Source organism: Loa loa (assembly GCF_000183805.2).
Source record: "Loa loa unplaced genomic scaffold supercont3.324, whole genome shotgun sequence".
Taxonomy (NCBI): domain Eukaryota; kingdom Metazoa; phylum Nematoda; class Chromadorea; order Rhabditida; family Onchocercidae; genus Loa; species Loa loa.
Genome location: NW_018108504.1, coordinates 48,784 through 68,641, shown reverse-complemented (window position 1 = coordinate 68,641; position 19,858 = coordinate 48,784). Strand labels below are relative to the sequence as shown.

General features: G+C 32.5%; 3 protein-coding genes across 3 annotated transcripts; 2 read left to right on the top strand and 1 right to left on the bottom strand.

Annotated features, from left to right (window-relative positions):
* Window positions 1–301: 301 nt before the first annotated feature.
* Window positions 302–4,359, top strand: LOAG_18467 (hypothetical protein; the record flags this gene model as incomplete). Its single annotated transcript, XM_020451128.1, has 8 exons — window positions 302–344; window positions 603–762; window positions 1,560–1,650; window positions 1,910–1,957; window positions 2,231–2,400; window positions 2,939–3,097; window positions 3,527–3,662; window positions 3,784–4,359. 8 exons carry the CDS (start codon window positions 302–304, stop codon window positions 3,856–3,858), a joined length of 882 nt encoding a protein of 293 aa, XP_020305120.1. The 3' UTR covers window positions 3,859–4,359.
* On the bottom strand, window positions 4,001–8,607 carry LOAG_18466 (dihydrolipoyl dehydrogenase). Its single transcript, XM_020451127.1, has 12 exons — window positions 8,511–8,607; window positions 8,107–8,313; window positions 7,550–7,701; window positions 7,380–7,493; window positions 6,922–7,008; window positions 6,646–6,766; window positions 6,465–6,565; window positions 5,977–6,168; window positions 5,477–5,611; window positions 5,249–5,386; window positions 4,878–4,967; window positions 4,001–4,641 (listed from the first exon to the last, which is right to left on the bottom strand). The coding sequence occupies exons 1-12, from the start codon at window positions 8,590–8,592 to the stop codon at window positions 4,573–4,575; spliced, it is 1,488 nt and encodes a 495-aa protein (XP_020305119.1). The 5' UTR covers window positions 8,593–8,607; the 3' UTR covers window positions 4,001–4,572.
* Window positions 8,608–11,676: 3,069 nt separating this feature from the next.
* On the top strand, window positions 11,677–18,485 carry LOAG_18465 (mRNA-decapping enzyme 2). The gene is made up of 15 exons (XM_020451126.1): window positions 11,677–11,695; window positions 11,957–12,180; window positions 12,600–12,686; window positions 12,916–13,037; window positions 13,159–13,283; window positions 13,533–13,587; window positions 13,695–13,829; window positions 15,519–15,712; window positions 15,834–16,005; window positions 16,262–16,325; window positions 16,769–16,984; window positions 17,187–17,323; window positions 17,580–17,767; window positions 17,917–18,046; window positions 18,272–18,485. Exons 2-15 carry the CDS (start codon window positions 12,093–12,095, stop codon window positions 18,293–18,295), a joined length of 1,737 nt encoding a protein of 578 aa, XP_020305118.1. The 5' UTR covers window positions 11,677–11,695; window positions 11,957–12,092; the 3' UTR covers window positions 18,296–18,485.
* The last annotated feature ends 1,373 nt before the right edge of the window (window positions 18,486–19,858 follow it).

Here is a 19,858-nt window from a genome sequence, read left to right as displayed (position 1 = left end):
ATGAATAAAAAGATGAAATGAGAAAATGAAGGAGAGAAAAAAATCACAATTGATTTTTAAAATTTGAAAATTTGAAATTACATTTTCTAGAATTTTCCTCGGTCATTACAAAGGTTATTCAATCCCTATGATATATATTTTTGATGATGCATAGCAATCATTAAATATTTCAGATCTTTTTTTTTCCTATGAGAAAAAGCCTTTTATCACCTTGTATCATTTCGGATATCATTTATTTACACGTCTTATATAATCTTTTTTTTTTTTGCTTTTTTTTTTCAATCAAAGATTGACCAAATAAATGACTGTATTTCTTCCCTTTTACATATTACGTAAAAATACACGTATCAACCTGATATTGGCGTAAAAATTAACACAGTACATTTTACGCACGTCATACGTGTACGTTTCAAAATTATTCCATTTTACATACTCTGTGAAAATACACGTATCAACCTAATAATAATATAAATATTAACATAGCATATCTTGCGTACGTCACATGTGTATTTTGTGTGCGTCATACGTACGTAACATTAATCAGTTAAGCTGAATGTTTCATTATCCTTTCCTTTTTTTCTTTTTTTTTTTTCAATTTTCAGGATACGGTAACGTGGCACCGAAAACAACAGAAGGAAGACTTTTTGTGATAGCATATGGTGTATTAGGTATACCATTTACAATGCTTGCAATTGCTAGTTTGGGTAAATTTTTAGCCGAAATTTTAAAAGGAATTACACAAATTACGGCTCGTGCAATAAAGTAATTTTTTTCTTTTTTCTTTTTTTAAAGTACCAAACAGAATTTTAGAAAAGATAAAAAAAAGCCTAAATAATTTAGTTTTGAAATATAATTAAATCTTAAACGATAAATTTTGTTATTAAAAGTTGAAATGAATTTTATTACTGCAAAAAATTTTACAAAAATAATGGATGAAATTATGACAGATAAGGGAAAAGATTCATCATTATAATTGTTGCATTTTAAAGGAAATCTTAAAGTCTTAAGTTTCATTTTATGTTTTCATATATACTTACCAACTTACCTACATCAATGGGTAACAGTTATTGCAGTTAATAACAGTCATTATAGTTAACTCTTACATCAGTATATAATAGTCATTACAGTTTACCCCTACATTGACAAGTCATTCACACAGTTTACCCATCTTAACGGGTAATAGTCATTATAGTTTACTACTATATTGATAAGTTATCACAATTTATCCCTATATCGACAGGTAAAACTGATAATGGGAAAACTAAATATTGTAAATTACGTTACTTGATTTATACAAATGCTATTATTATAATTATGCAAATTTTTCAGCTAGACTAATGAGAGAAAGAATTAGGAAATTATTAAGGATACGTTAAAGGATAGAGCTAAATTTGAAGCAGTTAAAATTGTCGCAGTAAGCGATAAATTTTGCACAATTCTTTGAGAGCTTTTCTAAATTAAATTTATTAAATTTCATAATCCATTCAACTTTTACCTTTCAGTTAAACACATCCAATTTTCTTATAATTAAAATTATGCAAAATGCAAACGACTTGCAGGGCAATTTTCTGTTGCAGTAGCATGCAAAAGCAATTCAAGGAAAAAGAAGCACTAATTAGTGATTCAAAAAATGACAATAAAAACAAGTATGTTTTTGTTTCAACACATTGACATATATATATGTTCCAATAATGTATGCGAGAAAAAAAAAGAAGGGATTACGAAATTTTCTTGAAAAATTTAAACATTCATAAATAAGCATTAATAATGAAAATAAAAATCCCCATTTATAATTTTAGTTTTTTAAAAAAAAAAAAAAAAGAAAAGAAAGGAAGAAAAAAAGAATAAAAATTAATTATCATTTGAAAATTAATTCTAAATTGCTAAAATAAAAATGAGCATATTATAGATAATTCCAACTGATGATATTATATCGGATAATACTGAGGTTAAAAAGGTTAGCAATTATATTTTCAGTTATTGATTTATTTATAAATGAGATTTAAAAAAAAAACGAAAAAAATATTGAAAGCGAAAATTTTTTTCATAAATAAAGCAATGGATGATACATATGATTGTAATAAGTTATAATATTTTAAAAGTTCAAAAAAAAAAAGAAAAAAAAAAGATGCTTTAGAGAAAAGCAAAGGAAAGAAAGTGTTAAAGGTTAATTGAAAATATTTCACGGAATTTTTTTAACATATCATTTCATCGTTTTTTTTTTTTACAGGTGCAAAAATGGGGTGAAGCATTGGTACTAATTGTGGCCTTTTTCATTTACATCATAATTGGTTCAATTGCAATTGCAAGCTATGAACCAGAAATGGATTTCTTTGGAGCTATTTATTTCAATTTTGTATCACTGACAACAATTGGTTTAGGTGATTTGGTGCCTAAAAAGTAACATTTTAATCCTATTTTCAAATTTAAAACCATGAGTTTAGGAAAATTGAAAATTTAAAAATTAAAAAATTACATATATTATAGGGAAATCATCGCTAATCTTCGAGCACTTCAAAATTTGTCATGATAAGCTCAGTTCTGATATGATAAGCTTAGCAAAGACTTTTTTGTTAGAAAAAAAAGAAAAACTTTTTTGGGTTAATTTGGTACGAAATCGAATAATAATTTGGAAATAAGTCATGTGTGGTGAGCGAAAAGTGTCGATAATTTCAAATGTTTTAAATTCCAGTGATAAAAATATTTGTTTTAAATGTTGCCGATAATTTCAAATGTTTTAAACTCCATTTGAGAACGATCGATAGATTAGAGATTTTTCCCCTTCAGTAACTTTAATAAAATATTGTAGAAAAGGGAACAATAAAGTTGCATGGAATTTATTAGATAATTTTAAAGGGTAGATAATTTATTCAATTATCTCTAATTTTCCATCCCTTTTTTTTTCATTTTTATTTTCTTTTTTTTCTTTTTTTTTTAGTGAAAAGTACTTGGTATTAACGTTGATTTACTCAGCTGTTGGTTTAGCATTAACAACCATTGCTATTGAAATTGCTGCTGAATATTTGAAAATGTTACATTATTTCGGCCGTAAAATTGACAATGTTGGAAATGTACAAATTTGGTTTGGAGGCAAAAAGTAAGCTAAAAATATTTGTTTAAAACAATTTAAGAAATTAGAAATCATTTCATTACTTTTTTAAATAATCTCAAGTAATATCAATGTTTTATACCTTTGAAAAAGATCCATTTTTGAAAACATTACGGTTAATTTGGCTGAAATATGTTACTGAATATGATGTAAAATATGTTTAAAATTAATCAAATTGCTAAATACTTTTTTGGAAATCAAAAGAAAACAGAAAATTGCGTGAAAATATATAATACAATTACAGAAACACTGAAGTTCATGTCAATATAAGCTATACTTCAAAAATCAAGCTGCAATTCTCAAATCAGAAATTATTTACAGGGAAAGATAAATGACTCAAACAATAAACGTGAAAGTTAACGATTACATCAGCCTTAACATATCTTATCGATTTCAATCTGGATAACTTCTTTGCAGGCTTACAATGAAACAGCTAGTCCGGAACCTGGGTGATTATTTCGACTTACCAATAAATGAAATTGCTGATCTGAATCTCGACGATTTCGTCAATGCGGCAATTAAAGTAGAAGCAGGTGAACTAGACACCTTACGGGTAAGTTTAACCATAAATTGTTTGCATATTTACTAATGCATTCACAGGATTTTACACCTATCGTTTCATACCCAACGATTATAAATTCTGTCACATCATTTATATAATGCACAACTTTCAGTGTCCACGACCAATCACTGTCGACATTGAATCAATAATCTTTGTGGATGCAGATGAATCATACATACAGCAATAATATATAATAAATTCATCGTTTATTCCAGTCGTCGCATCCAGGACTCAAGATCAAGAACTGAGCTTTTATTAAAAAAACAATAAAGTATAGAGAAACAATGTTGTTTGATCTCATCTGTATATAGTATGGACTAATAAAAAGTCTCCTTCTTTATAAGTGCAGAAATTAATACTGTTTTAAAAGAAACCTACACATTATTTAAATCACTTTATTTCTAAGATCTCCACAAATTAGAAATGAGGAATTCGAAAATGATAACGAGACATAAATGAAAACGATCATGTTTACAAGGAAATCGATATGAAAAGGTGAGCATGTCAAAGAATCTGAAGGGAAAACCCTTTCGGATTGGTCAGCACCTTTAGACGGAATAATGAATTCAGAAAATAAGTGGAAAGAGCCAGAGAGAAGGAAAACAATTCAGAGTTCCATGATAAGAAATGCATGTATCACATTCAACAGCAAGGTTGAATAATTTTTATGCTACACGCAGCATAAGTTATTATTATTGCACTAACTCCGATGAAAATTTCTTTGTGCGTACAGAGATAATCAATACAAAAATGAAGGAAACAAAACTGAGATAAATTAACGAAAAGATTTAATTCTCAAAAAACTAAAAATTAATTTATTGCATGAAGATCATTGAAAATTTATACTGATGGAAGAAAAAAGAACACAGAAAACAGAGAACAGAGGAACAAGATACCACTTTCAAACATTATTGATAGCTTTGCCACAAAATGCTTGCAAATTTGCTTCACGGAACGCTTCTGACAGTGTCTAAAAAATTGCAAATTATTCGAAGTTATTGAGTTGAAAACAAAATAAGCATAAGAAGTCCAAATTTTCTGTAGAAATTAATAAATTACACAGATATAACTAGCAGGGCTTCTATCAGTGCTCAGTGATGACACAGCAGCAAAAGTGCTCTAAATCTTTTCGTAACTAACTAATTACCCAGTAATTGATGCTAATAAATGCTCGGCAGTCTTTGAGGAGAAAAATAAGACACTAACAGGATGTGGATGACAAACTCGAGCAACATCTTCACAGGATGCTCCGTATTCCAATGCCAAAGTTGCCTCCGCAATCATCTCACCAGCATTCTGTAACGATTGAATTTTATGCAAGATGAAATTTAGATAAGTTAATCAGCAATTAGATTCACAAATTCCCGCAAAAATTTACAACTTTTATACCAGAAAGTATCCATGTCTCCGAATAGAATTAGTAAATTACAGATGCACTGCGATGCACAACTAAGGAAGATAAACTAAAGTGAACCAATACCAATACATGCCCTGTGTTCCACATTCCGAAGCCGCTGTGAAACAAAAACTTTGAAGATACGCAAAAAAAAAGAGCAGGAATAAATGTACGAGCTTACCGGCCCAATGATATGAACTCCCAATATTTTATCCGTCTCTTTGTCTCCTAAAACCTTTACAAATCCTTCCGCATCATTATTCGTTTTAGCACGCGAATTTGCCATGAATGGGAATTTGCCAACTTTGTATTCCACATTCTAAAAAAAAACTAATTTGTTCACGATTTCAGCAATAATTTGTGAAAATAGAGTACTAAAAAAAACCCCCACGAGAAAGAGAGAACTAACTTCACTCTTCAACTGTTCTTCGGATTTGCCGACCCATGCAACTTCAGGATGCGTATAAACTACCGAGGGGATGCAGTTGTAATCCAAGTGTGTTGTTCCACCTGCTATACCTTCAACGCATAAAATTCCTTCATCCTGAAGTTTTAAATTACTAGGTACAATTTCAGGTTTTGAGTATTTGGTTCTGAACAAAAAATTTAATATTATATCGCCATTTAGCCAAGGTACAGATAAAAGTTGACCTCAAGACCACAAAGTTTGCCAGTGCCCACAAGTAGGCAGCACATTTTAAAACATAGCTGTATTTTAATTCAGCGGCAACAATTAGTTAATGTTATAAAATTGGCTAGAGTGACAGTCTTAGATAAAAAGTACCTAAGATCGCAAATATTAAAACAAAAGTTCCAGTCAGATGAACGTGGAATTTGTTACGCCATTGTAGCGGCGTACTTCCCGACTACATAAGCCTAGATCAGAGTTTAAAACATAGATAAGTTTACTTCCGCTTTATGTGCCAACATCGGCCCAGCAATTACATCACCAACTGCAAATATTGATGGAACGGAGGTTTGGAAACGTTCACTGACTGGTACGCGCCCCTTTGAATCCAATTTTATGCCAACGTTTTCAATTCCCAGTCCTTCCGTATATGGTCGTCGGCCAATTGCAACAAGAACAGTATCTGCTTCCAACTGAATTAAAATACTTTCTAGAATATTTGTCTTTTTAGAATATGTTTGGAATAATTCTTTAATTTAGCAACTTTTAAAAACCGCACTTTACAACAACAGACCTTTACCTGTATACCTGCTCTAACTAGTTCTCGCCATACACTTAAATCCCCAACAGCAACAAACTTGCAAAGTAAGCATCAGCACAGTGAAATGTGAAATATTATGATTTGGTTTTATAAACTACAAATCAACTCTAGCAATTGATGAAGTAATCACAAGTTTTCGATGAATATGAAATGCAGAGAAATCCATACCGTTTGCGGATTTCCACCTTTTGCACTTTCTACATTTATTTTAATCAAATCACCTTCTTTTTTCCCTCCTGTTACCTTCGTATTCATCATGAATTTCAATCCTGAAATGATTTGTAATCCATTAGCTCAAAAAGAATTCAATATAGTACTTCTTATATCAAATAATATGTGTAGATATTACCTTGTTTTGCAAGCGTCCTTTGGAAAATTTTTGCCACTTCCATATCGATATTCATTCCACCAGCATGTCCAAGGAATTCAACAACAGTTACATCAGCTCCTAATCGTTGCCACACACTTCCCTAAATACAACAATACAAATTATCCAATAATACAGAGATTTTAATACGAAGTGTCATCTGACCCATCTTCTACAAGCTAAATTCTGAATCCTTCCTTTTCCAGTTCTTTTTCCTCTACTCCAAATTTACGTCTTTATTTAAAAAAAAATGCTTACCAGTTCAGTACCGATAACACCTGCACCTATCACAATCATTTTTTTCGGCACCTTCTTCAAACTCAATGCACCTGTTGAAGAAACGATCTGAAATAGTTTTTTTTACGCAAAAATGGAAACAAGACTCAATGCTGAGGTAGGAGAAAACTATCGCACTTAGTAACAGTGATCTGACCTATCAACCTCAAACTCATTATGTCTACATCAGCAAGTTAAATTGTTAGACCGAAGTACTTCCTTACACGAACAAAATATGTAACTTTGCTGATTGACCCTTAATGTGCTAAACAGAAATATATTAAGGCCGATGACTAATTTATAATTACTAATGAGGCATTCAAGTCCTATAACCAACTAAACAGCAAATTTTAGCCTGACAACATCTATCACTAGAAGATCAAGATTCAAAAAATGGATACGGGAAAATGTAAAATAACAGAAGGATGTGAAGAATAGACCTGTTCTTCATTGATAGACAACGCTGGGAAAGGAGTAACTTCGGAACCCGATGCAATAAGTATATTACGTGTTATGAATTTCTCGTCGCCACCTGCAGCAAGTTTCACAGTGACCTAAAACTTTTTGTTATTAATTAGTGAATAAGTCCCTAGAATTAATAAGAACATACTTCGTTTTTGCCTGTAATCGTCGCTATTCCACTGACCGACTTTACTTTGTTCGCTTTAAACAGCATCTCTATACCACTCGTTAAAGCCTTCACTGATGCTGCTTTTGCAGCCATCATTTTGTCCAAATTCAGTTTCGGCTCAACCTCAACACCTAAACTGAAATATAAAGCTATCTGAAGAGGAAAAGTTGGAGCATACAGTATTTCATCCTAATTCAATTTTTGAAGTTGTTACGTAGCATAATCTCTTCTCGAGCATCACCGAAGGGAAACTAGATACACACATATAAGAGAACAGGAATTGAAAACATCAGTTAGACTAACTTTTTACAACGTAAACATTTTGAAACCTACTGAAAAACGCATTCATGGGAGAGAGGTGAAAGATAAAGCTAGGACCCTATAACAAGGACTTTACAGTGGTTAGGCATAGTGAGGATTAGATTAAAGCAAGCACTGCGAGCAGTTTACAATATTCTGCCCCAAAAATTTGATAAAATTTTAACAGTAAATTACGCGGATAAATTATCCACAAAATCCACAAAAAAAAAACTGACCTCGACTATTGAATTCACCGTGTTTGGCCATATGATAATACAATGAGTTATTCAACAAAGACTTCGATGGTATGCATCCGACATTCAAACAAGTACCTCCTAATTTTGGATTTTTTTCTACACATACTGTTTTCATGCCCAACTGCGCTGCTTTGATTGCCGCTACATAACCACCCGGACCAGCTCCAATAACTACCAAATCTATATCTGAAACAATACTGTCCCAATTTATCAATGTAATTATTTCCACCTTCTTTTTTTTTCAATTATAAACTTACACCTAACTTAATGAGAGAAATCTGGAACTCTGAACTCTTTAGTTGGCCATTAGGTATCCAAAAATGAACTAATATGAAATTTTCAAATAACAACAATATATTTAAGAAAAATGAAAGAAAGGTTACCATTAGTCGAATAACATCGAGCATTAACACCGAACAGCGAAGAGTTCTTCCAGACAGCTCGAACAATTTTTTGATGAAGCATATTATACCTAGAAGTGATGTCAGTTAACCCTGGCACGGAATTAGAAAAATTCACGATGAGATTCTATCAACATAACTAATAATGCAACAAGTGATCAACTAGAAACTGTCCTCATAGTTTTTAGTTGGTTTCTTTTTAGTTGTATTACTATCATTAATGCAAACTTCACGAATCAGGGGGGGGGGGGGGGGCAAACATGAACAAGTTCCCGTGTGTCTGAACACTGGCACTTGCAGTTAATAACAAGCGTTTTGATTAAATATATAATTTTGAGGAAAATTTTAATACCATCAGTCTGGGAAAACTTTTTCTGCGCTATTACTAATGGATCTGATATGCAAACACTTTGAATATCCAAGTCTGCCAACGGTAACAGTAGCACAACTTATGATTCGAACGCGACGATATTTCAAAGAGCAAGAGAGAGAGAGAAAAAAAAATGAATTAACAAAATATTCACAAGAATAAAACAGCGAAATCGTCCTACACAGTTTCCTCACTGCTGCACAACAATTCAACCTTCAACTCTTTCTTGAAACAGTTTTTTTCGGAATGATAATAGGTGATCCCAACTAAACACAATCATTATCAGGCATATCTGCCATATCTGGTATATTTGCTATTATTGATATAAAATACCTGTCCAGAACCACTAATTTTCGAATATATCTTTCATTTTCCAAGCTACTGCACAACATTCTCGTTAAAACCGCAGAGTAGCATCTATTTTTTGATCATTAGTCAACAACGTACGTAGCCTCCTAACATAGTTCAATACTCCTTTTCCGCCTAATTTAAATTCATTTGTAGTATCTGAGGGGAAGTTACTCTCTGCCCTGTTGCATAAAATCTACCATCTCTTTTTTTGATAGTGCTATGTGTTAATTACGTTTTCTATTGCACTAATGGCACATGGTATACTTGAAATCAAATACGTTATATAAATCCGAAATGTATTACACAGAAGCAACGTAAGATATGTCTGGAAGCAGTGCGTACTTCTGTTATGATCAAAATCTCACCAATAAAAGTTTCCACAAACTTTTATGAAGGTGACAGCGTAAGGTGAATTATAACGCAAATTTCCCATAATTTTGGTTATATACTTTTCATGATCCATTGGTCAAACTAAACAACATTATATCTTCCCAGCATTATTCAAAGATAATAAACGATATGACATTAAATCGACAGGATTAAAACTTTGTCAAAAAAAAATCAAATAAATGTCACAGAGGCGATAAGCTATGCTAACATTCTAGAATAAATGACTGACGTCAGTTCATCAACAACAGAAAACAGAAAACACCATCAGGTATGACAGCTCGCAACTTCTAACCAAACATCAAACTAGTTTCAAAAAAAAAAAATCTATTTGCTTATCATCCCGACAAAAGGATGTAACAAATAACAGCGAAATAACCGCAAAACGGTCTTCCGAATCCACCAGTCGGCGATAATGATGGACAAATTACTTATCGTGCAATGACAAGCTTCTCGACTATTCTTAAGTATGAACTATACCTTGATATATAAATTATTAGGCAACAGGCCTTCCAGTAGCTTCCATCCACATTGATTAGTTGCTTGTTTTTTCTCTTTTCGAAAGATTTTATAGATTTTAATTTTTGGAGCACTTTCATGTTGACATCAATAGGTTTTGTTTTCAATTCAAAATTTCTGCGACAGATTCATTCTTTTATCTAACGAAGTATTTTCAATTTTCCTCAAATAAACATAAGCGATGTTCAAATGATATTCGTAGCGTATAGAAATAAATGGTGCAGCCAGCAAAATGAAAGAATAAAAAACAAAACAATTTATAAATCTTAAAAGGAGATATAAAAACTTCACCCTATTTTAATGCATTCATAATTATATATCTGAACATCATTTATTGTTCATTTGAGAGAAATTAGAAATAATTCGTTAAATAAAGGAATGGAACACTTTTGCACTAAAAACAAAATTTGTTGATGTCAACAGAAAAAAGGTTTTTAACCATCAATGTTGCAAAAAAAGAACTTACAATGAGTGATTCATTAAATTTATAACAAAAATATTACGTATTCAATACGATTATCCTAGAACTAAAATAAACGCAAATGTACATGAAAAGCACAAAATTATGATAGTCATTGCAGTAATTAAAATGTTGTCTATTAATTACTAGATGGCAACAAACAGATGTATTCGATAGTCAAGATCTCTTTTTTTTTCCTTGTATTCATGAACAAAATGTGAATCCCAACGATACATATGAAAACGGAGGCAAAATTGGAAAATAAGATCAATAATGGTTGGTAGTTTGGGAAATATTACAATAAAGTCTACACTTGAGATAAGTGGAATATTTTGCATCGCCTGTACAAACAATTCTAGCAATTATCATAACAAATGTGCATGATATTTTAGCTTTTTCCTCAAATCTTTTAAGTCAACTATTAACATCCACGAGTAGATCCGGGCAGTAATCGGAAACAAATTCTATCGATGATAATATCCGGAAATGAAACGAAAACGACGACGATAACCGGAAATCAAACCAAAACAACAACGATGTCCAGAAATGAAACTTGGTAAACCGGGAAAAAAATGTTTTCGTTTGATAGTTCAAGCTTCTTAAGTATCGTTCTGTTTCTTCGTTTGATATGATGGATGCAATTTATCGTCCCACGTATTTCACTCGTTGCACCAAACTTGTGCAAATGACGTTTGGGATTTTATCATCCAAACCATGTTCATCGATATTTCGTCATTCTAAATCCTTTACAATGACGTCAGATTCCGTTTCTCTGCTCTCTCTCTCTAACTTACATTTCAATTTTCTCTTTCTCTGTTGATTAATTTTATGTTTATAATTGGATTTCTTTATTACACTCTAAATCTCTTCATCTCTTCACATACATTATTTATCAGGAATCATTCTGATGATTATTTGCTACAACTAAACTTTCAATATAGTACTGGTTATTCCAAATTATTGTTGTTAAAATATCATTTTCATGCAAATGTATTCTATTTTTAGTTTAATTTTTAGTGATTGTAAGTATGGGAAGACAAATATTAACAGAGAATTTGTTACTGAATATTTATCAAATGCGTAAGTCTTGTTATCCTCAGTATATGCAAGTTTCATGCAATGATTTAGAATAGTGTATAAATTTTGATCAAATGAATGGTTTATAATAGTTACACCATCCTGAATATATGAAAATTTTACAGGGCTTCTCAATGGTAACTGTTTTTTGTTAATATGGTAACTGTTTAAGTACACGCAAATTTCGTTCTTTTTTTTTTCTTTTGAAGAGGGAGTAAAAGTTACAGTTTTTTAGAATAAAAGTTATAGCTTTTTTTTATTCAGGTTGTAGCTGTTTATGGCGATCTATGGGCCGCAAGAAGGTCGATTATCGAATTGCTGGGAGATCTGAGAGTTTCAAGTATTTGTAAATTTTAGACGCAAAGGAGGATTGAATTGATGAGTGCTTTTGGTGAGGAATATGATTCGTAAACAGCATCCTGCACGAATGACAGTTCATAATCGAAATTTACGAAGTATTGATTCCACTGATGTTGGTGGTGGTGGTGGTAAGTTATCCGTTTCATTTGTTGCTGTTCAAGATTCCTCACTTCTTTTTTTTTCGAAACAATGAAGGGCTTTATAACTTCCGTATGAGCTGCGCTATGTTTTATCTTCATTTATTCAAGAGCTAAAACGCTGCACTTTAATTTTATATGGACATCCACGTACGTAACGGCAATTCAATCTCTACTATAAAGATGTTGAGTTTGGACCTCGCTCTGACTTGTAACTACGCTGACGATTTACATCTCATGTCGCTATAAGGTGTTAAAATCAGACTTCATGAAGATATTCCATTCAGACACGATCTTTATCGTTTTTTTCTTTGTTACTTTGCGTTTTCCATCCTCGTTCCCTCTTCCACATTAATAGAAAGGCGGTATTTGTATCATCAATCGGAAAGAATACTTAAGAACTATATCAGGATGTGGTGACAAATGCGAGAATCCGCGACGTGGTCGGCAAAAAAGTGGCTCAAAAAGGAGTAGTGTTGGAGCAAGAATGTCTAAAGGTAATAATGATTTTGCTGTCTTATCACCTTCATATCAGGACCTTATTTTGTTTGACAATATTAAAATTCAGATTTTCCAAGCAAAAAATTCGGAATATCTATGAGCCATAATTAGCCTCGAATTCCCTGGCCGTTGCATTAATTTAGATTTTGAACTACTTGTAAAATTCCGAGTCAGCATTCGTTTCATTTGCTGACCGAACTGCTTGGTGACAGTCCCCTTTTTCAGGATCAATTACTGAGTCTTCAGATTTACGAACGAAGAATTCTACATCATTTGGCCCACCCATACCTGACGATATTTTAGATGATCTTTGCTTCCGATTCCTTATCAATATTCCAGACGATCAGGTGATTCATACGTTGCCTTTATAAGCATTTCGCCTCTTCAGCATACTGAAAGTTCGGATTTTAGCATTTGTCTGTAGGGATTGGGCGGTTTTTCTGGTCTGAACAATTCATTGTCTTGCAGAAAAATGCTCCTGTACGGCTCTGCTTTCAAATCGAGTTGGCACATTGGTTTTATATAGATTTTTACTGCAAAGGGAATAATGCAAATGTAAAGTGTCCTGAAGTGAGCTTGAGAGATTTGGTCGGGTAAGTGAATTTATGCCAACCGCAAAGCGTTCCTCTAAGATTGTTCATGTGATACTACGTTGTGTATGTAGTTGGTAAGCCTCATAATTTCTTAATAAGTCAACACTTAACTTACTTCATCTTAAAGTATTGCAGAAAGTTCAATTTCCTGCTTTAATGTGGTGTGAAGAAAAAGAGCACTACTCAGTCATAGAGATGGTTTCACTTTTTTCTTTTTTTTCTTTTATCTTTAACTGCAATTTTGTTTAGGCAAATATTCAACCATTGTGATTTCCTTATCCAATACACGGATAGCGTCGATAAGGTAATTCATAGGCATCGTTTTTCAGCTTCCATAATTTTTGTGTATCATTAATTTTTCTAGTGACCAGTAATGCTTCCAAAACTTTATTTTCTTGAAATCTGACACAGGTGATGGCAGAATGGCGTATTTATAAGTCTGGCGTGCCAACATATGGTGCTGCGCTCTTGGATAACTCTTTGAATTACGTGCTATTGGTTCAAGGATATTTTGCAAAGAACAGTTGGGGATTTCCGAAGGGGAAAGTTCGTTAATTTTTGAAGATTTTAAAGTTGATTAATTAAATATTATTTGTTGATTTGTGAATTCTTAAAAATCATTTCCATACTCGATGCATGACATTGCATCTTTTTTATCCAAAATATTTTGGTGCTAGTGTCAGTTAACAGCAATACACCGCTTGAAGCAACGCAGAGATAGTTCGAGAGTAAAGTTTAAATTGTATAAGATATATGAAGGATAATAATGGGTTTAAAAGGTAATACAAAAATATTTTAACAAAAACCGGTATAAGTAAGTTACCCACTGTAATGAACAGAAATGATTCAAGTTATCTCACAAGATCCATTGCAAAACTAGGACGAAATTGTCAATAAGCATGTTTTAATGATGATTTGAATTCCGTTATTTGGACAAAAGATGATGGGAATGGTGATCCAAACTTCTGCGTAGCTGTGCGTGTTTGTGTGTGTTGTGTAGTGTATTACAAAGGACTGAGTTAGTTTTTTGAGATGAACTGAAAAGCAAACTTCGTAAGATTGAAAAAACCGTGGGCTAATCGGCATGTTTATCATATCGAGATCTACACGCTACATCGAGAGATCTACACGCTTGTAATGATCATTAATCCCTTAATCACTAAAAAGTTATATGTCAAAGGAAAATGGAAATTAAATGAAACTAATCGATCGTAAATTTTATTGATAGATGGTACATGCATGCTAAAAGATGAACTGGGATATGAGATTATTGCATTGCATCACGTTTGCTTGACTTCTATTGTTATACTGAGTTTATTATTAAGTTTAGTGGATGGTTTAGAAATGGTGACCTTGCCATACAGTTTTGTGTTTTATGTTATAAGGGGAAAATATCTTGATAGCGTGGTTTAAAATATGTTGAGAGATGGTTTGTTTGGCATATCTTTCCTAAACAAGAAATAAAATAAAAACAACTACTGGAATCTCTAACCAGTGAAATAGTAATCAGATTAGCTTGAAACTATGCTGGGACTCTTTGATGTAAAAGAGATAATTGAGCTGGGATTGAATTTAAATTAAGCTTTTTGGTAATTATTGGTTTTTGACATTTCACTTCGTTAAAAAATTTCACAAAGCAAGTGGACGATTGTTGATGTATATTTCATAACACTTGGACAAGAAGTATTGGCTAGGGTACACATGACAGAAGGTGTTCAGATTGAAATAAAAAAAATGACTGGTATTTGCAGACTTTAGCTACTTGTTCATGTTGTTGACAATTCCAAGATTTTTTTGTATGAATATCAATTTCAGGCCAGTAGAAGTAATTTTGGGTAAGGTTTAAATTCAGATAACACATGGATTAGAATAGTAGATCTTCTGAAAAATGCTAATTTGAAGCGGTATAGAAATAACGATTTGTTCAGCAAGCTATCGGTAAGATACAAGGAATTCTCGGCACTACCGAACTGGTTGAGAATAGGATTTTTAAAGCCGTGCGATTAAGGTCGTAAGGCATTAGAGAAGTGGTCATCATTTGTGCGCTCACAGGTTTTATTTACGTGGACAAGATTTCGTCATTTATGCAGTGAACTGGACTGTAAACTAGGTAAAGAAAAAGGTAATAAACTTGTTATATCGCATCCAGAGACATACCGCCATTTACTTAACATTGCTTCAAAATTTGTAGTACCCAATTTGGAGAAAATACGGGAGTAAATAAATTCATTTAAGGTAAACGAAGATGAGGAAGCAATGGCTTGTGCTAGTCGAGAGGTAATGGAGGAAGTGGGTTTCGATATTTCCGACAAAATTTGCAAAACACGTCTAATTCAGTGTTTTGTGAACGATACCTTAATACGATTGTATATAATACGCGATGTTCCCATTGATTTCCCATTTGCTCCTAATACTCGAAACGAGATAGGGTACGTACCTAATGGGGTTTTTTTATAGACTGTCGCTCTAAGATCTAATGAGTAATTGTATGAAGTGGGCGAGAATATTGCTTTTTTTCCAAGTAGGGAAAAAAGAAGTTTCAATTTTCAGTAAGATTCAATGGTTTTGTATTTGGGATTTGCCGAAGGATCGGAACGATTTCATTGCATGTGAGCGAATTGGTATGTCTCCAAGTAATTTCTACACTGTGATTCCATTCGTCAAAGAGCTGCAGTCATATGTTTCGAAGCATCATAATACGCACAACAAACCTAGGCATAAGGTATGTAAAAACAGTTTAGTTTTTGTGATTTAATCAAATTCTGTGTTTTTTTGTATTGAAAGGAAAAAAAGTTTTTTTCCCCCTAAAATGCCCGATCATTGGACACTATGTTATGTATTAACATAATAGGAACGAATGGTTTTGAACAGAAGTTTAAGATGTGAAGTTTGAAATACCACTATGCTCGGTTCCTCAGCAAATGTTGAAAGCAATGCTTTGCTGATGGAATGTTGTTTCATGTTTTTTTTTTTTCTAGCCAATGGATGCGATAAATATTAGCACACGCTCATCAAGCGCATTCAGTCCGGTGCAGCCTCAACGTACGCTTCTTTTTTGTAGTAAATTTATAATACTGGTGTTTTCAAAAGACTTACATCACTATTACTTTTATTTGTATCGCCATCATTGCCACTCGTTTTATTTATTTGCATATTTAAGATTACTAAATAGTGTTTGTAAATCGGCAAATGAAAAATTCAGTTTAGTTTCACTTATTTATTGTCACAATGACACCTGTAATTTAAATTATTGGGTGAACTAGACGAAACAGTTTGACGTTTGAAATTATCACTAGGTCCTTACAGTGGGACTTTGTATCTGCATGCATCTGTCCATTATCAGAAGTACTATGGTACAATAGTATCGTTACCAACTATGGTAGTAATGATAGTGCACGATTATTCAGCATAAAAATTGTCACAAAAATACCAATTTTATTAACAACACATTTTTTTTTTTGCTTGTGAACAGATTAATTATATAGAGAAGAATGAGATGCTAGCACCAGCACTGAGTCCTTTATTCAACATGAAAACTCCAACACACATGAATCGTTCAATGGTTTCTCGGCATTCTTCCCAGCATGCATCACCAAACTCAGCATTTTTCAAGCCGTTGACATCATCTGCGCAGCATATTTCATATACTGGTACTGCCTTTGTGCAGATGTTATCCCGCGCTTCCTGCACGAGCATCGAAGGTAGAGCTCATGAAGAGTGTTGTTTGAATCTTGTATTTTTATCTTTCGAAATTAGCCAAAGATTAGTGGGGTTTTGCTAAGGATATCGGTGGTGTCATCCGATTCTTACTGCCATTGACTCTTATTCGTTTTGGAACTGCATTAAGATGTAAAAGAGAAAAGTAATTTACATGTTGATGCTAGCTTTCATATTCAGTTTTAGTAACAAATTATGCGAAATCTCCAGAAAGAGTGAAGATGAAAGAAGTAACGAGACCAGTACCGACAGTTCCAAAAGCAGCTATGCCAATACTTGGTCGCCCAGTATATGATGCATTCAGAGATGAGGCGGAAAAGAAGGTACATGAGTGAAAACGTTAACAGCTTTTTTGGCATAAAGTTTTTTCCAATTCTTTGAAACTCCTAGACTTGAAGGTCCTATGTCTTGATTTGTATGTAGGACGAGAAGTTCGAGTAGGAGGAGTTATTAATGGTGACATTATCGTTATTAGCTTTCAAACTGATGAGTTCTGCAGAATCAACTTCCCATTTGCACGAATGATATTGTAGCGATGGCTTAATATTCATTGCGTCAAATACTTGCATTTAATTTCAGGTGGTTACATCTTTACAAGAATCATCAGATAAAACATTCTTGAGTGATATTCTTTGTCATGGAATCACGGAGACAAACGAAGTAATCAATTACCCAACTGATAACAGCGAAAAGAAAAGTGTGGGATATGACAGTTGCTGCAACCTGCCGGTAAAGAACAATATCTCACCACTGCCTCTTAATCCAGGGTTTATTTTCATTCGGCTAATAATATTATAGAAAACAAGTTTGGAAGAATTGCTCTTCGGCTGTTTATGTTAGTATATTTGTACATTTGTTCGTATTAAATCATTTTCTAAACTTATTAGCATTTTCCGTCTAATAAAATCTTTTGCAGGGAAGATTTAATGAAAAATTATTTAAAAGGAGTTGGTGGGTGCTTGAAAAACTCGAGAGTTTTAATGACGAGTCGTGTGACTGAAGATAGGCCACTCATTAATTTGTGCAAGGCCTGGAAAGACTTCAAGGTTTGTGATTTTGTGTTTGAATCTAAGATTTCAGATGGATATGATTGATCTTTTGAAATAACAGGATTGGATTTTAAGCTTTTCTTGCAATCACACATTTCTAAGAACAAAAGAAAAACAAACTAAGAACAGTATTAGTAAGTTATCGTTAAGGACCTATTTTTTCTTAGGTTATTGAACATTCTATCTATCTGGTAGTTTACGTTTCCTTGCATTTATTTTCAGTTCGATGTCTCGCGGTTATTTTGAAAATGATGGTTATAGGAAGCATATATTTCAGAAACACGTACAAAATATATTTTCCAGCATGAAAAATTTTGTAAACATCGTTATCTGATATACTGTCCACCAAGTTTATCGGATCTCACATGAACTATGTAGACAATTAGAATGAATGATTTTATTTTGACATGACAAATCTAAAAAAAGTGAAAGGTACCTAAGTGCGTTTGGTTTAACATGTCTACCCAATTTTTTATTATTTGCAGAGGCCAAAAGTTGCAGTTCTTGGAGGATAGCTTTGAAATGATGAAAGCACTAATTAAAGCATGCTTGTAAACTCTTTGGGTGTTAAAATTAAGTAACTCTTTATTCCTAATTGCTTTCATAATAACAATAGCCATCATCTTACATTATCTCCTGTAGTATTGTGTTAAACAGATAATGTTTAAATGCTAATGTTTTGTCAAATGAGATATCTGTAAATTTATTCATCAGAATTTTATGTTTGGTAATTGTATCTGAACTGTCGTTGTTGCTTTGAGATATTATTTCTGTAAGTTATTGGGCTTATTTTATCTGTAAGTTTTATTATATTTTATCAGATATGACATCTGTAAATTTATCCATAAAAATTTATGTTCGCTAATTGTGTCTGTGCTGTCATTGTCCCTCTGAAAGATTAATTCTGTAAATTGTAGTTTAGTTCGTTATATCTGTAAGTTTTTGTTATATCTGTTTTATGTTTTATCAAGTAAGATACCTGGAAATGCCAATTTTATTTTCATTTGTTCACCTTTACGAATTCTTTTTGGTTCTTTTTAGTGATATCTGCATTGTTGTCATCATTGAATGATTATTTCTGCTATTTTTATTGAATTAGCGATTTACTTTATAGATGTTTACTTTATTCTATGAAATAGTTATTTACCTTCTTGTTTCAGGTTTTATGTATATTCTAGATTTTTCCCAAAATCTCTCTCTGTTTACTATTGTTTTTCCGAATCGAATTTGTTCAATTTTTCTGTGCTATTATCTCTTTGGAAAATTATTTGTTTTAATCTGCTCATTATCTGTTTGGACGAAATTATTCAAATTATTTGGTCAGTACATTCTTTCAGCATTTTCGTACACACTGCTTCTTATGGTCTTCCCCTACTTTTCAAAATGCTGAAGGAACGACATTTTCTTTTTTTCCTTTAACTGATTAATCAGTAGGTATTGCTCATACTGTATGTTTGTTGAGCATGTCATATGTCATTAATTAATTATAGTATTTTGTTTGATGTATTAGGAATGGATCTGGGATATACTAATGACTAATTTTTAGAATTATAACTTTCTGAACTAAAATAACAATAACTGGTTCCGTGGAACTATGTCTCATGGTTATGGTATGACGTCGGACGGTTTTCACTGTCGTTATTTCGGACTAGATAATCCCATATGGTTGAAAATGATATTATCATTTTGATTGGAACTTTTTGAAATCATAACGTGGTGTAGATGAGAGGAGTATTTTTCATTCATTTAAAATGCTAATCATTGGGTATTTTTTTTTTTTTTTTTTTTTTTGACGGTTCAATGATTCAA

What these genes read in the sequence shown, in the direction of transcription:
- LOAG_18466 (XM_020451127.1), bottom strand. Translation starts at nt 8,592, where the DNA reads ATGCTTCATCAAAAAATTGTTCGAGCTGTCTGGAAGAACTCTTCGCTG. An exon ending in CGATTACAGGCAAAAACGAA is followed by an intron (nt 7,494 to 7,549) that starts GTATGTTCTTAT and finishes AAAAAGTTTTAG; the next exon opens with GTCACTGTGAAACTTGCTGC. An exon ending in TGTCTATCAATGAAGAACAG is followed by an intron (nt 7,009 to 7,379) that starts GTCTATTCTTCA and finishes AAACTATTTCAG; the next exon opens with ATCGTTTCTTCAACAGGTGC.
- LOAG_18465 (XM_020451126.1), top strand. Translation starts at nt 12,093, where the DNA reads ATGATTCGTAAACAGCATCCTGCACGAATGACAGTTCATAATCGAAAT. An exon ending in TGATGTTGGTGGTGGTGGTG is followed by an intron (nt 12,181 to 12,599) that starts GTAAGTTATCCG and finishes GAACTATATCAG; the next exon opens with GATGTGGTGACAAATGCGAG. An exon ending in ACAACAAACCTAGGCATAAG is followed by an intron (nt 16,006 to 16,261) that starts GTATGTAAAAAC and finishes TTTTTTTTCTAG; the next exon opens with CCAATGGATGCGATAAATAT.